General features: G+C 40.5%; 1 protein-coding gene across 1 annotated transcript in view; it reads left to right on the forward strand.

Annotated features, from left to right (window-relative positions):
* Window positions 1-18,690, forward strand: part of ANO6 (anoctamin 6) — a 79,139-nt gene that overhangs the window by 30,839 nt on the left and 29,610 nt on the right. The window contains exons 3-4 of the mRNA XM_061361192.1: window positions 9,441-9,569; window positions 18,023-18,088. Coding sequence (XP_061217176.1) covers window positions 9,441-9,569; window positions 18,023-18,088 — 195 coding nt within the window. The remainder of the gene's footprint in view (window positions 1-9,440; window positions 9,570-18,022; window positions 18,089-18,690) is intronic.

Here is an 18,690-nt window from a genome sequence, read left to right on the forward strand (position 1 = left end):
GCAACTCCATATAAACCAAAAAAGCCTGTTCTGTATTTTGTTACTCTGACGATGGAGGTTAGTGTTGCTAGCTTTGAGTGTGTGTCTTTTCTAGTCAAGCTACCTCTGCGAGTGCATCAGTGTTACGGGAGAACAAGGTGTAAACAAACAGGTTTAACAGTGTCAAGAATATCACATTGGACCAATTAATTTGAGCACCTAAGATCCTCATGACTATTTTCACATAGAGAAATCATTCAGGAAAATACTGTAATGGTGCCACCAAGTAATGAGAGCTGGGGCTGGTTCCCAGTCAGCCAAAGCGTTGACATTTAAACTATCAGCTATTTGCAAGTAACTGAAACTGTCTGTGCATCTCTGTTGCTGTCTACTAGATCCTATTAGGATCCCACCAGAGGATCTACTAGGTGCTCCTGGAATGACAGCCTGCTACTGCTGCTGCTGGTTATCACTTTAGCTTGCAAAGAGGGTTCCCCTGAGACTGTGGAGGTCCAGGTCCTGCTGACTCCTCTGCCTATAAGAAAATACACTGTTTTCTTTGTATGACTGGGAGAACATATAATACAATGAATAATGAGCTAAATAGTTAAAAGATGTAAATCAAGCATTCAGATTCAGGGGTTTAATTAAGTTTGCCCTGTCTTTAATGTAGATATGATTGCAACTGTTTCGATAATTTATTTTTCAGCCTGGCCACCAAATTGAAAGCTGGTTTTGATTCATATAAAATTGAATAGGGAAACAGACTCATAAAAGAAAGAGACAAAGGATTTCCATGTGGTAGTGCATTTTGAAAGCAGTATAAATGATGGGATTCAGTCTTTATTGCACTGAGATACCCCAGAACTTGGGGAGCTGCTCTAGCAGCTTAGCTGGCAAACTACTTGTCATACTTATGTGTCAAGGAGGTTTGTTCCTGTTTCTGCTATAGGAAACAAATATCCAAAGTACCAGGAAATGGGTTTCTTTCTGGAGCCGGATACCCTCGCCTCCCCTGCCACAGCATTTTGCAGCAGAGTGGTTTTCCTTTGAAACTGCTTTGGTGACTGGAAAAAAATTAACCAATTTTTGGAACATGAGGTGGACCCAAGGGCTTCCATTTCCAAACTGACTGCCCTGACCAGGATGTTATAAAAACCCTTCTTAGACTCTCTTTGTGATTCAATTAGTTTATTTTTTCTTACGTATGTCAATGAAGTGAAATGGCATCAAAACAGCTGCACTGTCATATACCTTGTGGTCAGGACAGTCTCCTCCAAGCAGGCTTGGTAGAATTTATTTCTACTGAAAATCAACTGTGAAAATCAAGTTTTATTTTTGGTTACTCATGTTTACCAGCAGCTGTAATTTCTGCTCGGTTTTAGCAGGATCTACTCTGCACTGTTCCTTCCTTGTCAGGTCCTCTTTGTCAGCCACTGGGAAGTTTCAGTGGTTGGAAGGGTCAGAAAGATGAAATTGAGAATAAAATTGAGATCTACTGTTGTAGAAGTGGATGAGTGTTAATTGTAGCTAGAAATGGAAATGGACACTGAATAGGAAGCATAACCTTAAACAATTCAATAAAAGGGAAGTACTGCGCCTGTTGTCTAAACTTAGAATATGCTTTGCAGCTGGAAGTTTGATTTGATTTTACAAGTTGTCCTGGAGTAGTCAAAACTGAGAAGGTTATTGGCTAATAAAACCAGTCCCATTCTTGTAGTGCTGTCTCTAAGCAGAGGACCGTATGCTAAGTTTGCGGCAAGATCCCTACCTCATTTAGCATACAACTGGGATATTAATCTCCAAAAGGCTCAAATTCTGTGAAGATGTTGTTTGTAGTATTTCAGTAAGCTGGAAATGTGGCAAGATGTTGCACGGACAGAATGAAAGGCTCTTATGAATAGATAAACTGAGTTTGGTCCTAAATAATTGGATTTTATCCCTGTTTCTGTTCTGAGGTTTCTGTGCCAGTCCTGCAAAATCGCATCCATCTTTTTATTTCCTGCATGTCAGAGGGGAACATCTGCGGCCCTGTTTGCATTAGTTCAAAATAGTCACATGCAGGCATGAAAATGAGTGTATTGCTCTTTGAACAGAGAGAATTACTGAGCTCCCGGGAAAGATGTCACTGTCTTGGTGTCTCAGGCTGGAACTCCAAATTTAGCAGACAGTCAACAGGTTTTGGCATTGATCTCTAGATGCCTTACAACATGATCACTGTTAAATCAAGGGTTATATTGTTACTTTGTCTCCTGGGAGATCTTGTAAAATTCAATTTCAACATTTATAGAACACTGAGATTCTATGAGGAGAGTATCACAGGCACAGTCCGAAGGAAATCCCTATTTTAGGGGTTCAGGTTATTTAGATGAAGGGCAACAAGAAAATAAAAAGGGCATTGAATAAAGAAGATAATAAGGAATATTCCATAACTCCTACAAGGAGTATAGAAGTATGGCTTGTGGTTGTGCAATTAAGTCATGTATCATAAACAGCACATACAAGGAAGATTAAAATGCATAGAGAGCATTAATTCAAGCCTTTCACAGCTCTCATGTTTCATTATACAGTCTTATCTACTTACAGGTAGATAGTTTGAATTTGGATGTAACTGTAAGATTTCTTTTGAGAGTCAATATCTGCAGAGGGGAGGATAACTTCAAATTGTCTATTACTGCTGCCCCTCAAACACAATTTCTGCAGCGAGAAGGCTTCAGGGAATTCCAAAAGAGGGAATTTCCCAGCTTTTGCATCCCAAGAAAGAAGGGAGGTGCTGAAAAGCAGGTTTCCAGCAGAATACTGTCTTCACCTTTCCTTAAAAGTAAGGCCTTTGGTCTCTCTCTGATCAGGAGTAACTGGAATTCATCTGCAGCCAGCAGTGACCTGGCGCTCAGACAGGAAGTCAAGTGGGTGTCTGGTCCAAACTTAGCTCAGGGGACAAGGCATCCCGATGCCTGGCCGGTTACCAACCGCTTTCTGCTGACAGAAATGTATGACTGTAATGATGCCCCGTATTTTTCTACTTTGCCTTTGGTCTTGGTTTATTTCACTTTGTTACCTCACAAAAATTTCTTTGCATGTTGAGGAAATGAAGGAAAGAAACCAACCCCACCTTCTTTTGATTAAGTGCTTGGTAATAACCTCATTGTTGCTTTTAGAACTAAACCAGTTCTCTGTTGGTGTTAGCAAACATGAGTCACAAGGAAAAATGTTAAAGGCACAACAGTTTTATGGCCCCAGGGAGACAGACCGACATTAGTATGTGATATGCCAATAAACTTGCATCATCCGGGCCTTCTATATTATGTATATATCTTACATCTTACAGAAGTAAATGCTTGTGTTGGTCTTCATGTCAGAAAAGTGTCTCTATTGGTCACTCAGAACATAAAGTAATAAAAGATCTTGTTATATAGTTGTGATAGCAAGAATAACTTTATATTTCTGTAACACTTTCTTCAGCTGATCTCCAAGCACTTTACAAATAATTGTGTTTCATGATATCCTGGTAATATAATTTATTCCTTTTTATTTGCATGATTTGAAGTTTCCTGAGGCCTGTAGAGAAAAATAACTGTGCTCCTAAACAGACACTGCAATTTTCACCTACGTAAAACCCACAACTGAAGTATAACCTGCTGGTCCCCAGCAGGAGGATTTTTTGCAGGTGCCTGTCAGCAGAGGAGATGTTACACAGGCTCTGCTCCACTTCCTTGTTCTCCAGTACTGATTTATTCCCTGGCACGCTGCAGCAAGCTGTTTTGAAGCATATCTGAAAATTATGTGAGGTCGCAGACAAGTAGTTTATCCCTCCAGTAATGATTACATTTGGTGCTATTGACAGTCACACCAAAGCCTCATGTGGACAAAATAAATCACTTCTTTCCTCCTTCCAGGTAGAAAAGTCATTCCTGCAGAGTCTCTTGTTATTTAAAAGAAATCAGCTTACAATGCCATGCTTGTTCAGGGTGTAGTAAACAATAAATAACTGCAATTCCTGTGCACATATTTTTCTTATTGCTTTCCTCTGTGCTGCCCTTCCCACCATTATCCCTACTGATTGTTTAACAGTATGATGCCCAGCACAGTGTGGAAAAGTGCACACAGGTTTCTTTGCAATGCTACCATTTTTCCTCCCCTGGCATGGAGCATCACTGTTACTGAAGGGAGCTCTCTGCTAGCATGGTCTTCTTTCATCTGCTGCTGCAAGCATCACGTGTAGCCATGACTACAGGAACAGTCTCAAGAGCAAGACATGGCAATTCCCCTTAGATACCAGCATGTGGAGGAGCACATGGTAGTCTCCCTCCTGAGGAACTCTTGAGTCAAGGGGCTGAGGGTGGGTTTCATGATGTGGTCACTTTAAGCCAAGCCAGTAACCTCAGCCTTTACAGCACTGTGTGGAGGGGCAAGCATATCTTCATGTCCCTTCTCCAAGTGCCACTCTGTCCCAGAAGCTGGGAGAGCAGATGCTGTTTACCATTGACTTCTTGTGCTGGATTAGCAAAGAACACAGGAAACTCCTTATTCCTTTCCCATGGTGGCCACAGAGTACCACAGTCGGGGATGATGAGGAGGTGGCGTGTAAATGTGATTGAATCAGTGCAGCTCTTCCCAGCTCCAGCAGGATCCCACCAGCTGTGTGTACATCCATTGCTAATGAGGACCCAAGCAGTGGGCCTGTAGAACAAGGCATTTGGTGCTGAGGAGCTGGTGCCTGCATTATACACATTTCTGGGCTTTTTGTTATCACTGGCTACCTCCAGTCTCATTCCATGAAGTGAAGACCCACTTATGCTTACCTGGTCTGATCCTGCTCTGAACTAAACACCCACATGAACGTGGCCTCTCAGCTAGATCGCATAGGTGTAACCAAAGTGTTCCAAAAAGCTTTATCCATGGACAGGCTCCCCTTTCTTTCAGACTCTTTCTGTTAATAAAGCAGCTAATAGTTCCCGTCTCTCAGTGGCAGGCAAGAGGTTGATTGTACCGCACTTGGAAAGTTCAAAAGCACTGCAGAGTGCATGCTAAATATAATTAGGATTTTACAGCTAAATGTATTACATTTTTTTTTATTTATTAATGATGTTAATCAATATTAACCTGCTGTCCACTAGGGTATTATTATAGCATCAGAATGCACAACCCACTGCCTCCATCAGTACTTAAAATGTGATTATGTTGAGGCTAAGAAAATTAGATAGTGCAGTAGATAGACCTCATGGTTTTTTCTTCCAAAACAAAGAGGTATCAATGGGCCTGTTCATTATTTTGGGTTATAATTTGCTACTGATGCTTAAGAAAAAATACACATTTGAATTTCAGCCCCATTAACTTATGTGCGTGCATACAAGCTTGTGTGCATTTGTATGATAATAACATTTGTAATAATGTCAAATAATATTACATATTTAAAAAAACCCCAAACATTGTCTCAGAGGAATTATTAACTTCAGAATACAGCACATCTTTTTGGCTTCCAGTCCTGTTTTTCCCCTGGTAATTATGTTGAATAATATATGATTTTTTATTGCAAACTGTGCAGTAGGGATTACAAGATACACCGCACATCTAAGTTAACGTGGCTGTCAGAACCTTAACTATTATATTCCCTTTTGAGTTTTACTTCTTACTTTTAATTGAGCAACATTTAATGTTACATTAAAATTGATTTGTGCAGGTCTTAATCTTTCTTTCATAAGTTAGGGTAGTGAGGCACTGGAATAGGTTGTCCAGGGAGGTTGTGAATGCTTCATCCCTGGCGGTGTTCAAGGCTAGGTTGGACAAGGCCTTGGGTAATATGGTTTAGAGCTAGGTGTCCCTGCCCATGGCAGGGGGGTTGGAACTTGATGATCTTAAGGTCCTTTCCAACCCTAACTATTCTATGATTCTATGTATTCAGATGTAAAGAATCAATTTTTTATTATTTTATTGTTACATAAAGTGTCCATGGATAGGTCAATTGAACAATGCCCTCTTGATTAAAAGAAATAGAAATCACATCACAGTATGAACTTCTGTCTATCTGGGTTCATGAAGTTCAATATTGATTAATCTTTCAGCTATATTCCTTTATATATATGTACAGTTTTATATGTATTAATATATACATATACACATAAATATGTATGTATATCATAACATGTACATACTCATGTGAATGCAATCATGTATGTAAGTAAATTCCTCAGTCCAAACACCGATCAACAGGCAGTCTTTCTCTCTGGTTATTAACAATCCAGTTAAGCCAGTTATTGCTATTACATATCGGTTTTATAAGCTTAAAGAAGGCTATGTTTAAAGGAAAAAATATTCAGACAGTGATGTAATCACAAATTATGGTCAAAGCTTGTTAGATCAAAATTTGATCTGATGTTTCCTCTCCACCATTTCTTTCTTCTCTCTCCTGTGGACAGATCATACAGGAAAAGATGCTCAGAGGGCTGGAGCCCTCTCCTCTATGAAGAGAGGGTGAGAGAGCTGGGCTTGTTCAGTCTGGAGAGGAGAAGGTTCACGGGAGACCTTAGGGCAGCCTTCCAGTACCTAAAGGGGGCCTACAAGGAATCTGGAGAGGGACTTTTTACAAGGACATGTAGTGACAGGACAAGGACAACTGATAAAGGGTAGATTTCGATTAGATATTAGGGAGAAATTCTTTACTGTGAGGGTAGTGAAGCACTGGAGCAGGTTGACCAGAGAAGCTGTGAATGCTCCATCCCTGGAAGTGTTCAAGGCCAAATTGGATGGGGCTTTGAGCAACCTGGTCTAATGGAAGGTGTCTAATGAAAGGGGGTTGGAACTAGATGATCTTAAGGTCCTTTCCAACCCTAACTATTCTATGATTCTGTGATTCTATGAAAAAGAGCAAAAAACTGTAGGAAAAAAAAAAACCTTTGAAGCTATTACTACTTTTCGATTTCAAGTGCTTGAATTTCACAACTAAACTCAGTCTCTTTAAGCAGAAGTTTTTCTAATGATGTTTCTAAGATCTAAAGATGAAGAATAAAGAATAAAACCTTCTGCTTTACTTAGTGGCAGCATTTCCCCTCATTATTCATTATCACAAGGTTTAGGCTCTGTGTTTCCGTCATTGCAGCATGGAGTAATTTTAGCACAGACCAGAGCCTATTGGTGTCCCAGGGGATAGCAGAAGCGGCAGGGCTGAGCTCTGTGCCTGGCTAGGCTCAGCTCCCATCACCCTCTCTTCTGCTGCTGCCCCAGCACCAACCAAGCTGCCTCACAAGAGGGCTGTTGGCTGTTGTTGAGGCTTTCTGTGTGATGGGAATCTAGTCAACATGAAATCATCATGATCGTGTTTTAAACAAGACTGGAAATGGTCAAAGCAGGACTGCATTTTACACATACGGCTAGTCCTCAGTGGGAGGATAGCTTGTCAGGGTCAAGGGATTGCTTGACATGACTATGCCAACTCTAGCTCTCAGGAAGTTAGAAATTCACATCTGTGACTTGCCTTGGGGGATGGATGTACTCGGGGTCATTGTGGTCTGGTGATGCCGTCTGAAAGCTGAGAGCTTTTTATTCTTAAAACGTTATTCACAGTGTGCAGTTTCATGTTGATTTGGTGAGTGCCTTGGTAGCTTCTGAATCCTAGGCCAGGTTGTGAAATATATGTGTATATTGGCCATATGTCAGCATATATGCATATATATGCATACATGTATGTATATCAGGAGCTGCTTGCTGTCAGATTTGTCACAGATCTTTAGGCACAGGTGGGATTCAAACTGTTCTAACCAAGAATCTGCTCAGACTGAAGCAACCGTGTTAACAGGACCTATTTGTGTCAGGTCTCAGCCTTTGCACATACAACGTGAAAAAACAGTGAGTTTAAACTCCCCTGAGTTTATCTAAAATATGGAAATTTTGTCATAATTATGGGGAGATACATCTTGGTCGACTGTTTTGACTCAGCCAATAAACAGTAACTAAATAGTCTGTTTGGAGAGGTTTGGAATAAAACTCTTGGGAGTTTGTTTTGGAAACACTGACACATGTAGTTCCTAAAGCACTGTATGTTCCCTGGAACCGGGGTGCTCCTGACTGAAGACTGGCATTCTTCTTGATTACACAACAGTTGAAGAACAACCTTTACAGTCTGCACGTAAGGGGTTTCTGACACCATAATCACATTCCCATGTACTGTCCTGTGGATCAGACATCCCAGAGTTCTTGGGAACTGACATCCCTCATGAAGTTTGGCCTGCACTGATGGGGAAATTCCAGGAATACAACATCTGGGAATCTTTTCCATGTCCCCAGAAGCACAGCATTTTCAAGAGATTACTCTCGGTCATTTCACCTGGCCTGATCCTGCCTTGGGCCACCCTGCATGCCCAGCCATCTGGAAGCCAAGGCTTGTCTGCCATTCTGTATGGGAGTCTTGCCAGTTTTGGAGATCTTGCCATCTATAATGCAATGCAGTCATTTCAGCTATTTGATACCTAACAATTTCAGCGTCAGTGCCCTCATTAACACCATGGATAGACTTGGCCAAGTACCTGAGAGTTCAGTGCTCATTATATAACATGACAATTCTGATGACCTGAAAGGAGGACTTGTGTCATGCAATAGTACTCTAAGAAACTACGAAATCATTACTTGTGCATTCAGGTTCCCCTGTTATCAATGTGTCTGTGTCATTTCACAAGTGAGGTAACACATTAAGATGTTATTAGTGGATATGACAATCTCACTTTCCTCTGGGGACTAGATAATGGTTTATGGATATATTAACCCTTTTGATTTGGTGTCTGTTATAACATGATGGGTGTGTGGCATACAACGATGTTGTTTGCTTGCTGAGATGTTTTGTATAAAAAGAGAAATAAACCCACATAGAATGTGTCCATTTTGAGAGTTCATCTCCAGCCTGGCCATGTTTTTTGTTTTTGGGGCAATGGTGGGCTTGGGGATTAATAATTGCAGAGATGCTAATGCTTCTGGCAGATGACCGAGACCGGTCAGGTAAGAACATATCTTGTAGACTATCTAACACTGTATCTATGATGGCATACAAATTACTTGACAGATACATTATTTGGTGAAGGTGCTGAATCCCAATGCTCCTCCCATTGCCAAAAGCTAATATACTATTTTTAAATAACAAAATCAGGTCAAAGTTCTGTTGATTTTATGTCATGCAGAGACCTGCCAAACTACTGCATATATTTTTTTTCCTCCATTCTGCTCCATGCTACTTTTGTTGAGATTGACATGTTGACATGGTTTAGGGGTGGACATGGCAGTCCTGGCATAATGGTTGGACTTGATGATCTTAAAGGTCTTTTCTAACCTAGTTGATTCTATGATTTCAGGCTTCTTGTTATATGAGTTCACTGTGTATTAAATTTCTCTGTTCACTGGAATACTGTGTAACAAGAAGAAGGTAATGAACTGGTAACTAAAAGTCTTCACATTAGGCTATGTTACTTGCCTTCCAGGTGGATTTTGATGGTAAGCCTGACTCCTTGTTCTTCAGTGATGGGCAACGAAGAATTGACTTTGTTTTGGTGTATGAAGATGAAAGTAGAAAAATGACTCATAAGAGGAGTGATCGTAAAAAGCAAAAGGTAAGTTATTTTCTGTATAAACCTAACTAATTTGTTGGGTGTTAGAGCAGAAAGGACAGTGCCCTCACCCAGAATAGTGATTGCATTGCCATGTCTTTGAAGTACTCTTGGGAGCTGGGAGACTGAAGCCCATCAAACTGAGCAGGGAACAGGAGTGAGCTCAAGCCAGTAGGTTGCTAGGTAAACAGGCAGAGTGCTGCACACTGTGTCTGTCAGAGTGTGTATGTGACCTCAGAGCACCCTCCTGAGTGAACCTTTAGGAGATGTGATCAGCAAAATGCTGGTATCAGGTTCCTAGTTAGAATTGGACACAAGATAGTCAGTCTAGGGCAGCTTTCTGTACCCACAGTGATTGAATTAGGCCTTTAATCAACTTCAGTATTAAAATCACGGTATTCAGAGAATCCAGAGAAGGAGGCAACTGATCAGATGCTCCAAATCATAGTTATGAACATAGCTGCTGGCATTCTACCCAATAAAGTACCTAAGTAATTTATGGGAAATAATTGTACGCCATTTTGCCACCAGAATTTCTCCCTGTATCACGCCTTCCCTTGAAACTTCAACAGCTTACCCTTCCTGGGAACCTTGCAAAAGATTTCTGACTCACAGCAGTGCCTACTGTGTTCAAGACGAAGTTGGACGGAGTCTTGGGTGACATGGTTTAGAGCAAGGTGTCCCTGCCCATGGCAGGGGGTTGGAACTTGATGATCTTAAGGTCCATTCCAACCCTAACTATTCTATGATTTTATGATTCTACTTGGTGCTTCTTAGCAACCATGAACAACAATCATAAGTTATTTTTATCTTTTATTTTTAATTATTCCAGTGGACTATATTCATTATGTTACCAGGTCCACAAAAAACAAGCTCATCCATGCCACTGAGATGTCTTAATTTTGAACTGCCTAAGAAATATCCATCCACAGGTTTGTAGTCCCTTTGACATCTGCACTCTCCCACCCACCTGCTTCCTTCTCTGATACAGCAACTCTAAATGTGCAGCAGCAGCCTCTGGTAGAGGCGGTGAGGGCAATGGTATCACTGAAAGCATCTCATATACAAATAGTCATTTGCAGTTCAGAAAGAGAAAAATAGGAGTAAAAAGGCCTTTAGCTAAGTTGGTTGATATTCATTACACAGTGTTGTCATTGGCAATAACAGGGCAGCCATAAGGAATGTTGTTAGTAGGGCTTAAAAGAGTCCTGCAGTGAGTGGATGTTGCATTATCCCTGATCACAAGATCAGCAATAAAAAATAATTGAAAGACGTAATTAGAAACAAAAAGCTGCCCCTTTGGTAACAATTGGTTTTATCAATTAGCATTTGACATTTATGTTTATAATATTTGGCCATTGCCCAAATGTACTTAAAAATATAATGAGTGACTTTTCCAAGCAGTGATAAAAATTAAGTGGGAGCAATAGAGTAGTATTTTTAGTGCAGCATTAATGTTAGGAAATCATGAGTAATTAGACCTGGAGATTGTGGGTAATGCACTAGATGCTTGCAAAAAAAAAATAAAGCTTGCTTCCATAGGTCTCAATCCTACAAAGATGTGCAGCCACACTGAATCTGTGGCGTGCTGAGGAAGCAGTCTACCTATATGCAAAAATGTGAGAATGAGAGTATATGTAAGAATGAGAGTGTATTAGACTAATGATACGATACGGTGAAGACTGAGTGGCTGGGGAGCAGCTCTGTGAAAGAGGCCCTCATGGTCTTGAAGGACATCAAGGAGCAAAGTGGACAACAAAAGCTGTATAGACAGAAGCACAGCCAGGAGATCGAGACACGTGACTGGGGTGATACAGACTCCAAATGTGCTTTAGTCATCCCAAAGTCAGAAAGGTCCTTCATCTCGCTTGAGATTACTTGCTGTGCAGGTGGAGGAAGCTATCTGTGCTGCAGATCTTCACTTCCTAAGCAAATGCTGTACAGGCAGCACTGATATTTTTCTTCCTGTATGTCCTCCTGAGTGGGATGCAGGACATTGCTCTAAGACCTACCTCACACCCACCCTAGGAGTGAAAGGACAGGAACTGAGAAGTACCAAAGAAATAAATATGAATAGAATATTTGAAAAGAAGGAACGAAATACATATACCTTATGTCTGAGATGGAAAGGAAGAGGACATTTGTGGTACAGTTTTGCATTCTTGGAATTCCATGGAAAGGAATATTTTGGCCTAGCACAGTTCCCAGAGTGGCGTGGGGATAATGTTGCCCAAGATAGATACCGATTTTATCAGTCTTGGCATAAAACCAATTTCATAGCTTATCTTTACTGACATTGGCGTTTATTTTTGTATTTTTTTTCTGGGACAAATGACTTCTACCCTTGTGATCAAATACAATCAAAATGAGCAGTATTCCCATTTACTATCAGCTTGAAATCCTGCAAACATCACTGTCTGTCTCTGACCAATGATGAACTGAAAATGCCAAATTTTATAAGCACTATCTTGTGTAATTCAAGGTGCTTTAAGCAAAATTGGTTCTTCATTCATGCTACTCTTTCTTTGACACCCCTGGCATTTTTATAGAGCTATTATCCAGAGCATTATGGTTCACAGAATTTGGAAGCTCCAGGTTATTATTAATAGCAGATCCAGATCTGTTCTCATAGGGTGAAATCCTCACCTCATTGAGGTCAGCAGCAATGTCTCCGCTGGCCATGTGCAATGCTGCAGGTCTGTGAAATGTAGGGATCAGCAGTGTAGTCACTGGGCAAATTCTTTCTGACTCACACTGCACCCCACCTGGTTGCATGACATGGAAGTTGGGGCAGAACTTGAATTGTTAGTGGACAACAACAGATCTATGTTTCTGATATGAAAAGTTCTGTGTTCTGGACTAAGTGGTTTTGTGTGGTACCAAGAGTGAAGGAGTTCCCAGATGCTTACTGAATTCAGTCAGAAGGATTTTAAATTTCTATGATTCAAAAATCAGACCTCAGCTAAGTTATCCAATGTAACTGGATTCAGAGAAACAGGGCACAGATACATCTATTCTTCTGCAGTAAGAGAAGAATCGAGTCCTGGGACCATCATTGCATTTGATTTGAATGGCTTTCTTTTTCAGAAGAATTTCATAAGTGTAACTGAGAAAATGACCCAGCATTAATTGATACTAATTATCAGTATTCTTGGGAAAATGTCTGCTTACAGAAGGAATTAACTGAAAACATAGGTTTGATTTGGATAGAAGGATCAAAAATATGGAATTTTGAAGCTCTTACAGATGCAGTGGTGCTGTGCTTCCCTCTTTTTCATGTTTCCAAAATCTGTTTTAAAGGAGGCAAAATCAGATTAAAAAAAAGGCATCTTCATGGAAGTTTCTAACATAATATATAAATCCAGATGTTTGCAGATACAGTTCACATGTACAACTTAATTCAAATTCCAAACCTTTGTAAGTTGGTGTGCAATTAATTTTGCAAGCAGTAGCAAAAATCGAACTGTCAGAAGCATATTCCAGAAACTGCATTGCAAGCAATTAGAATTCCTACTCAAAGTATGGTTTTTAAACCTACAATTTATGTACCCTATTTGTCAGGGTAGGTTACCATCAGAGCAGAAATTAAATGTAGCCAGTCTTCCCAGGAATGCTCCAAAATGACAGTTTTATCTGTTGGGGTCTGCAAGGAGCTCATTGTTGAAAGTTAAAGCGTCAGTGCCAGAAAGACGAGTTCAAAGTAAACCAATGCAAAATGTCATTCTAGTCCATCTGCTTCCCCCCAACAGAAACAATCAGAAAGACCGTCAGTAAATTAATTAGGAATATGGGCAAAACCTTCATTTCCGGGCATGAAATAATCTGTGCTTCACAAAAATAGATTTTAATTTTTGTTTCAAATTAAATGAAAACTATAATTCACAGAAAATATTACACACTTTTAAGTACTATTTTACAGAGATCCTCAGCAGGGTTAGAGGAGTTTGTCTTCATAAGCAAACAATGAACAGTTCCTGCTTGCAGACTTGTTTAGTTTAGATAACCAGCAACAAAAAACTTGGATAACTTTTCAAAAGCTAATTGTACTTTTCCCAGTGTCTAGCATGTGTCATACCTGTGGTGAGAGAACGATACTTGCATTTACAGAGAAGAAGGGTACCCCAGTGTCATTTTATGTGGTGATTTTAAGCAGTAGAGGATGGCAGGCTTTACATGCCTGTGGTATGCTCAGTCAGCCTACCCAGGAAGTCTGATAACAATCAAGAAAAGGACCTTTAGCACTGGGTGGAGGGGAATCACACCTACCCTGGTGTCTACTGGTTGGACTGGTTTTGAAGCAGGAGCTCTCTGAAATAAAATCTCTGTTCCTGAGGCAACCCCAAATCTGAATTTTACTTCTTTGACAATTGGATAAAAGGGAGAATGACAGAAGTCAAATGGAAGGAGGGAGTTACTCTGAAGTTACTGCATTCATCCATAGACCAGAAATGGTCTTTCCAAACAGGGTGACTAGAAGCCACTGTTGAGAGCAGGGCTAGACTACAGTATTGCCAGTGCTGTGTGGTCATGAATCAGGTTTCAGAAAATCATGAGGCTGATTAAAATCAGAGGGTATCTCAGAAAATATGTATTTTGAGTTCCTTGCGTTTACGTTTTTTGTATTGGCCTTTATAGCATATTTTGCTTCACATTTTTTGTTACCTTCAAACTTAAGAAGCTTACAGAAGCAGAGCTTCTCAAGCAATTAATTTCCTAATGTTGACAGCTGGGACTTTCAGGAGAGCTTTCAAAGACCTTCAAAGAAACCATTAGACTTGGTAGCTAATGTTGATACAGCGATCCTTTCCACTCCCTTTAGTTGATAGCCATGAGACTGGCTTCGGGCCCCATGCTCTTTCTCTTCTTGCCTGTGATTTATCTGTTGCCTGTCAGGTAATGCAGAGGTGGATATTCAAGCACTCTTTCCTTGTTAGGAGTTTTCTTCTGAAGTCACACAGATACTGTTGTAGGGAACTTTTCTGTTTGTGCAAAAAAAACTAAAGACATGAGTGGGCATCCTCCTGTCGCTTCTGTCAATCACAGCAAGTGCTCTCTACCATTTAAGCAACACAGAGAAAAGAACTGCTAGTGGTCTGCTACCAGTGTCCAGATTCACAGTCTTGTTAGTCTCCTCAGGGGGGGAAGACACGAGACTTTGAAAGCACAATGGTGAAAAAGCAGCTCGCAAGAGCTAACCCTCCTACATGCCTATAAAACTTGGAATTTACTTACAATATGCTTTCACTTCTTCAAAATGGTGTGTACATATGCATCTTGTAGTATCTTTGCCGACTGGCTAGCCATTCAGTCATCAAAATCTGTCAGGTTGGGATCAGCAGCATTACCACGATCACATTATCATTACAGCTTAGCCTTGCTGGTTGCTGAGCAAAATGCCAGATACTGAAATAAAGCTGGGACAGTCTCTACCTTCCAGCCTAATATGCTATCATATCTTTATGCTGTATTCCCCAGTCAATGCAAAACCACTATAGACTCCTCTGGGTAAAAGTCTAGCTCCTCCATAGATCATCATACACATAATTCAATCATTTATATAAAATAGCAAAGCCCCTAATTAGCAAAGCCTCCCAGGGGCTTTGTTCCCCAGTACTTACATTAATGCATTATTAGAAACCTTAATATTGTCAACATTCCTCTAAGATTTTGAGGGAAAATTAATTTGGGTAACGCCTTGCCATAATAAATTATTAAAGCAATTTGAATTATAAGATTAAAAAAAAATCAGTATTAGACTTCTGTAAATGAGAATTGCCCTGCTTTGTGCTATCTAAGAAGAAACGAAGCAGGTACTTAGCCCTCTGCCTTTTTTTTATTTGCTGAAACAAAGGAGAGCTTAAGTTGAATTATTTTCATGGTTCGGTATTATTCACCTTACAAAAAAATCATATGAATATGGAAGAAGCAAAGAGGTAGGATGAAAAGGCAGAAGAGTTAATAGTGGTGTAGACAAAATTCCTGTCTTGTTCACTACATATATTAATGATCTGGTAAGGGGATTGAGTTATAACAAAAATTGCAGAGGAAATCAATACATAGTTTATTCAGAAGCTAAGACAACTGTGAACCTTTGTCTTTGAAGGAAAATTGAGAGCACTATTACCTATGAAACTTGAAAAATGAAAGGCAATGTGTTACTGCAAGGAAAAAACTCATTAACATTTGGGATTCTAAGTTAGCGCTGTTAGTACAAGGAAGAGACTTAGATGTTACAGGAAACAGCTATATTATGTCCTCTTCAAGCTCAGCTACCATGAGGATTCTAGACAGTAGAAAGTATTAGGTGTATATAATATAAGTGTGCATATTACACATATATATATACACAATGTTATATACATGATGAAAAAATATGAAGAGCATGATACTGTCACCAATAGCAAGTGGATTAATGGGACATGGAGAGACACCTCTATGAAGACCCCAGTCAAAGTTTGGGATTGTGGTTTTATCTTGGCAAAATAGAGGAATAAGGAGAAATGCAGAAAGTACTGATGAAAGAAGAAAACAGATTGGAAGATTTGTCTCTTCCTGTCCTGAACTCAAGAAGAAGGTGATATTCACTGGAGCAAAAAGGCAGAAAGCCTGAAACAGATTTGAAAAGTACCTTTTAACAAAATATGAAATTAGTCCTTCATGACCATTGCCACATGCAGGTGCTGCAGTTGAGAACTAAGGAAGTTTGGAAGGGGTAGGCTGTTTATATTATTGTTCAGTTTTATGACTATTAATTCCAAGACTTGCTAGAGTTTTTGGAAAAATGATCTTTTTTTTTCTGCACTGGGGACTTGCAGCAGTCTTTAAACATTAAAGAACTGGATGGAACTTATGTGGGGTTACAACTGCCCTGTTCCTGTGGAACTCCTGAAGATTTTTGCCCTTTTGGCTGAAGCATTACCCACCTAGAGTGAGCTGGTCTTGGGTCTAGTCCTGAAGATCATTTTCCATCTATCTACCAAAGTTCCTAAGACTTTACATAAAGGGCATTCATTGATTCAGGTCCTCCACAGTATCAAGAGGCCTGCATCTTAAGCAGAGATCTTAAGGTAGTTAGTCTGACTGTAGAGAACCAGGTGACAGACAACATTGGATCATTCTCCTTTTAAGTTCCTTTAGTGGTAAGTGCAGAAGCCATCAAACACAGGGCATATAAACAACAAAAACATTGCTCAGTGGAATGAAAGCAGTCTGTGAGTAAGAAAGTAGTATCACCCAGTCACTCCAGGAACCTCGCTGCATGCCTAACCTACCCTGGTACCCTAGTTCACACATAAAACCATCACTTCCCAGTGTATTAATGTCATCTCCTTCTGGCAAACTGCTCACAGAAGCCCCTTTCCCAGCCCAAGCCACCTGCAGGTGCTCCCCCCTAACCCATGCTGGTACTTTGACATGCAGCCAGTAGACCAGGGAGATCTGGCCACCCTTGACTTTCATAAACATCTCCTTGCGGAACTATCCAGTTGATGCAGATGGCTTTCAAATTTGACTAGTCCATATGAAGTTTCAAAATTTCTTGTAGATGCTTTATGGTGTGTATTTTGAGGGGAGAGGGGCTGCTTGTCTGTGTGGTTTTGGGGGGGAGGCCATGTGTGTGGAGAAGCAAATTCAAGATTGCCAAGATATCACAGTATCACAGTATGTTAGAGATTGGAAGGGACCTCAAAAGATCATCTAGTCCAATCCCCCTGCCGGAGCAGGAACACCTAGATAAGGTTACACAGGACAGATATTTTTGTAACTCACTACCTGCCAAGTACTGGTAACTGTGAAGTGAAATTAAAATGATCCATGAATTTCATCTTTACTGAGGAAAACTTGTCATGTCCTTCAGGAGACATTAAATGCTTGTAGAATAACACCACTGACTCTTCAAGTGCTATAGCTCTTGACTACTTCCTTTGAGGATGCTTATTCATAGGTTAAAATGTAGAAGGCTACTACAGTTTGAACCACTGTGTGAACTCGTATGATTATTGTGAAAGAAGAATAAAGTTACAGGTTCCTGGATCAGAAGTGGTATGAAAGCTCTTGAGATGAAGACTTTCTAAAGGACAGATTAATGTGGGGAGGGAGGCTGCCATCAGAAGTTCAATTAAAGACTAAAGACAAGATCACAAGTTTCAGGAGTAATTGCTCTCAAAATTCAAAATTTGGGACACATTTTAACCTCTGTAATGTACCAGAAACTAAGAGGGTGAATTCTCTGTAGCTGCATTTGAGGACAATGTTGAATATGGGCAATGTTGCGTACCAGACAAAAACACCCGATCAAGATCAGTAGGTAAGACTGTACCTATCAGCACAGTAGCTGCCAAGTGGGCTGTAGAGGTAATGACCCAACGATGTTTTGGGGAGGCAATTCCATTCTTCTATGCATACGTATTTGTGAAACTTTGAACAGATGCTTTATGGTGTTCAATACCTTTTAACAGAGGAAGAGACAAGTATATGAATCAAACCTGATAAACAACGGCTTGCAACTTGAAGCAACGAGATCGGTGAGTGCTCTTCCCTGTGTGAACAGCCGTATCTGAGAGCAAAGCTGCCCCTATGGGAATAAGGAAACTGGATATATGAATTTACTATAACATTTCTCTCCTCAGGAGAAAAAAGCCCATCTTTTTCCATCAGTAGTGCCTCTGTTTTCTGATGTGAAATCTTTTAAACTTTGTGTTTGTTCTTTCCTCTGCAAAATAAAAGATGGGAAGCTGGGAGATTACACGGAATTGTGCTTATTGGGTGGGAGGTTGTTTTTGTTCAGCACTTGGAAGCACTGGCTGTACTCTGAGGTTCTCCCCCTATTCTGGCTGTGTAGGACATGCGGGAAGCCAGTGGGTGTGCGGGGCAGAATGCCCCTGCCAGAAGAGCAATGCAGGGCTCCTACACGTGACCATGCTCTTCGCAAGGCCTGGCACCACACAAGTGATTGAAACTATCATGCTTTGTGTATTTTTGGGCTGCGATGTTGCCTGCAGGCAGTTCAAGAGTGCTGTGATAATTCACAACAGCTGCTGGAGCTGCTGTCTCTTGCAGGAAGGGTTAGAGGCCCTCAAAGCCCCTTTCCTTCCTGCCCTGCAGGGTTGCAGTGCTCCATCTGGGT

This window comes from Neopsephotus bourkii, unplaced genomic scaffold, assembly GCF_033783945.1.
Source record: "Neopsephotus bourkii isolate Nb327-2 ecotype Australia unplaced genomic scaffold, CSIRO-AGI_Nbou_v1 NB_1053, whole genome shotgun sequence".
In the NCBI taxonomy this organism is placed as follows: Eukaryota; Metazoa; Chordata; class Aves; order Psittaciformes; family Psittacidae; genus Neopsephotus; species Neopsephotus bourkii.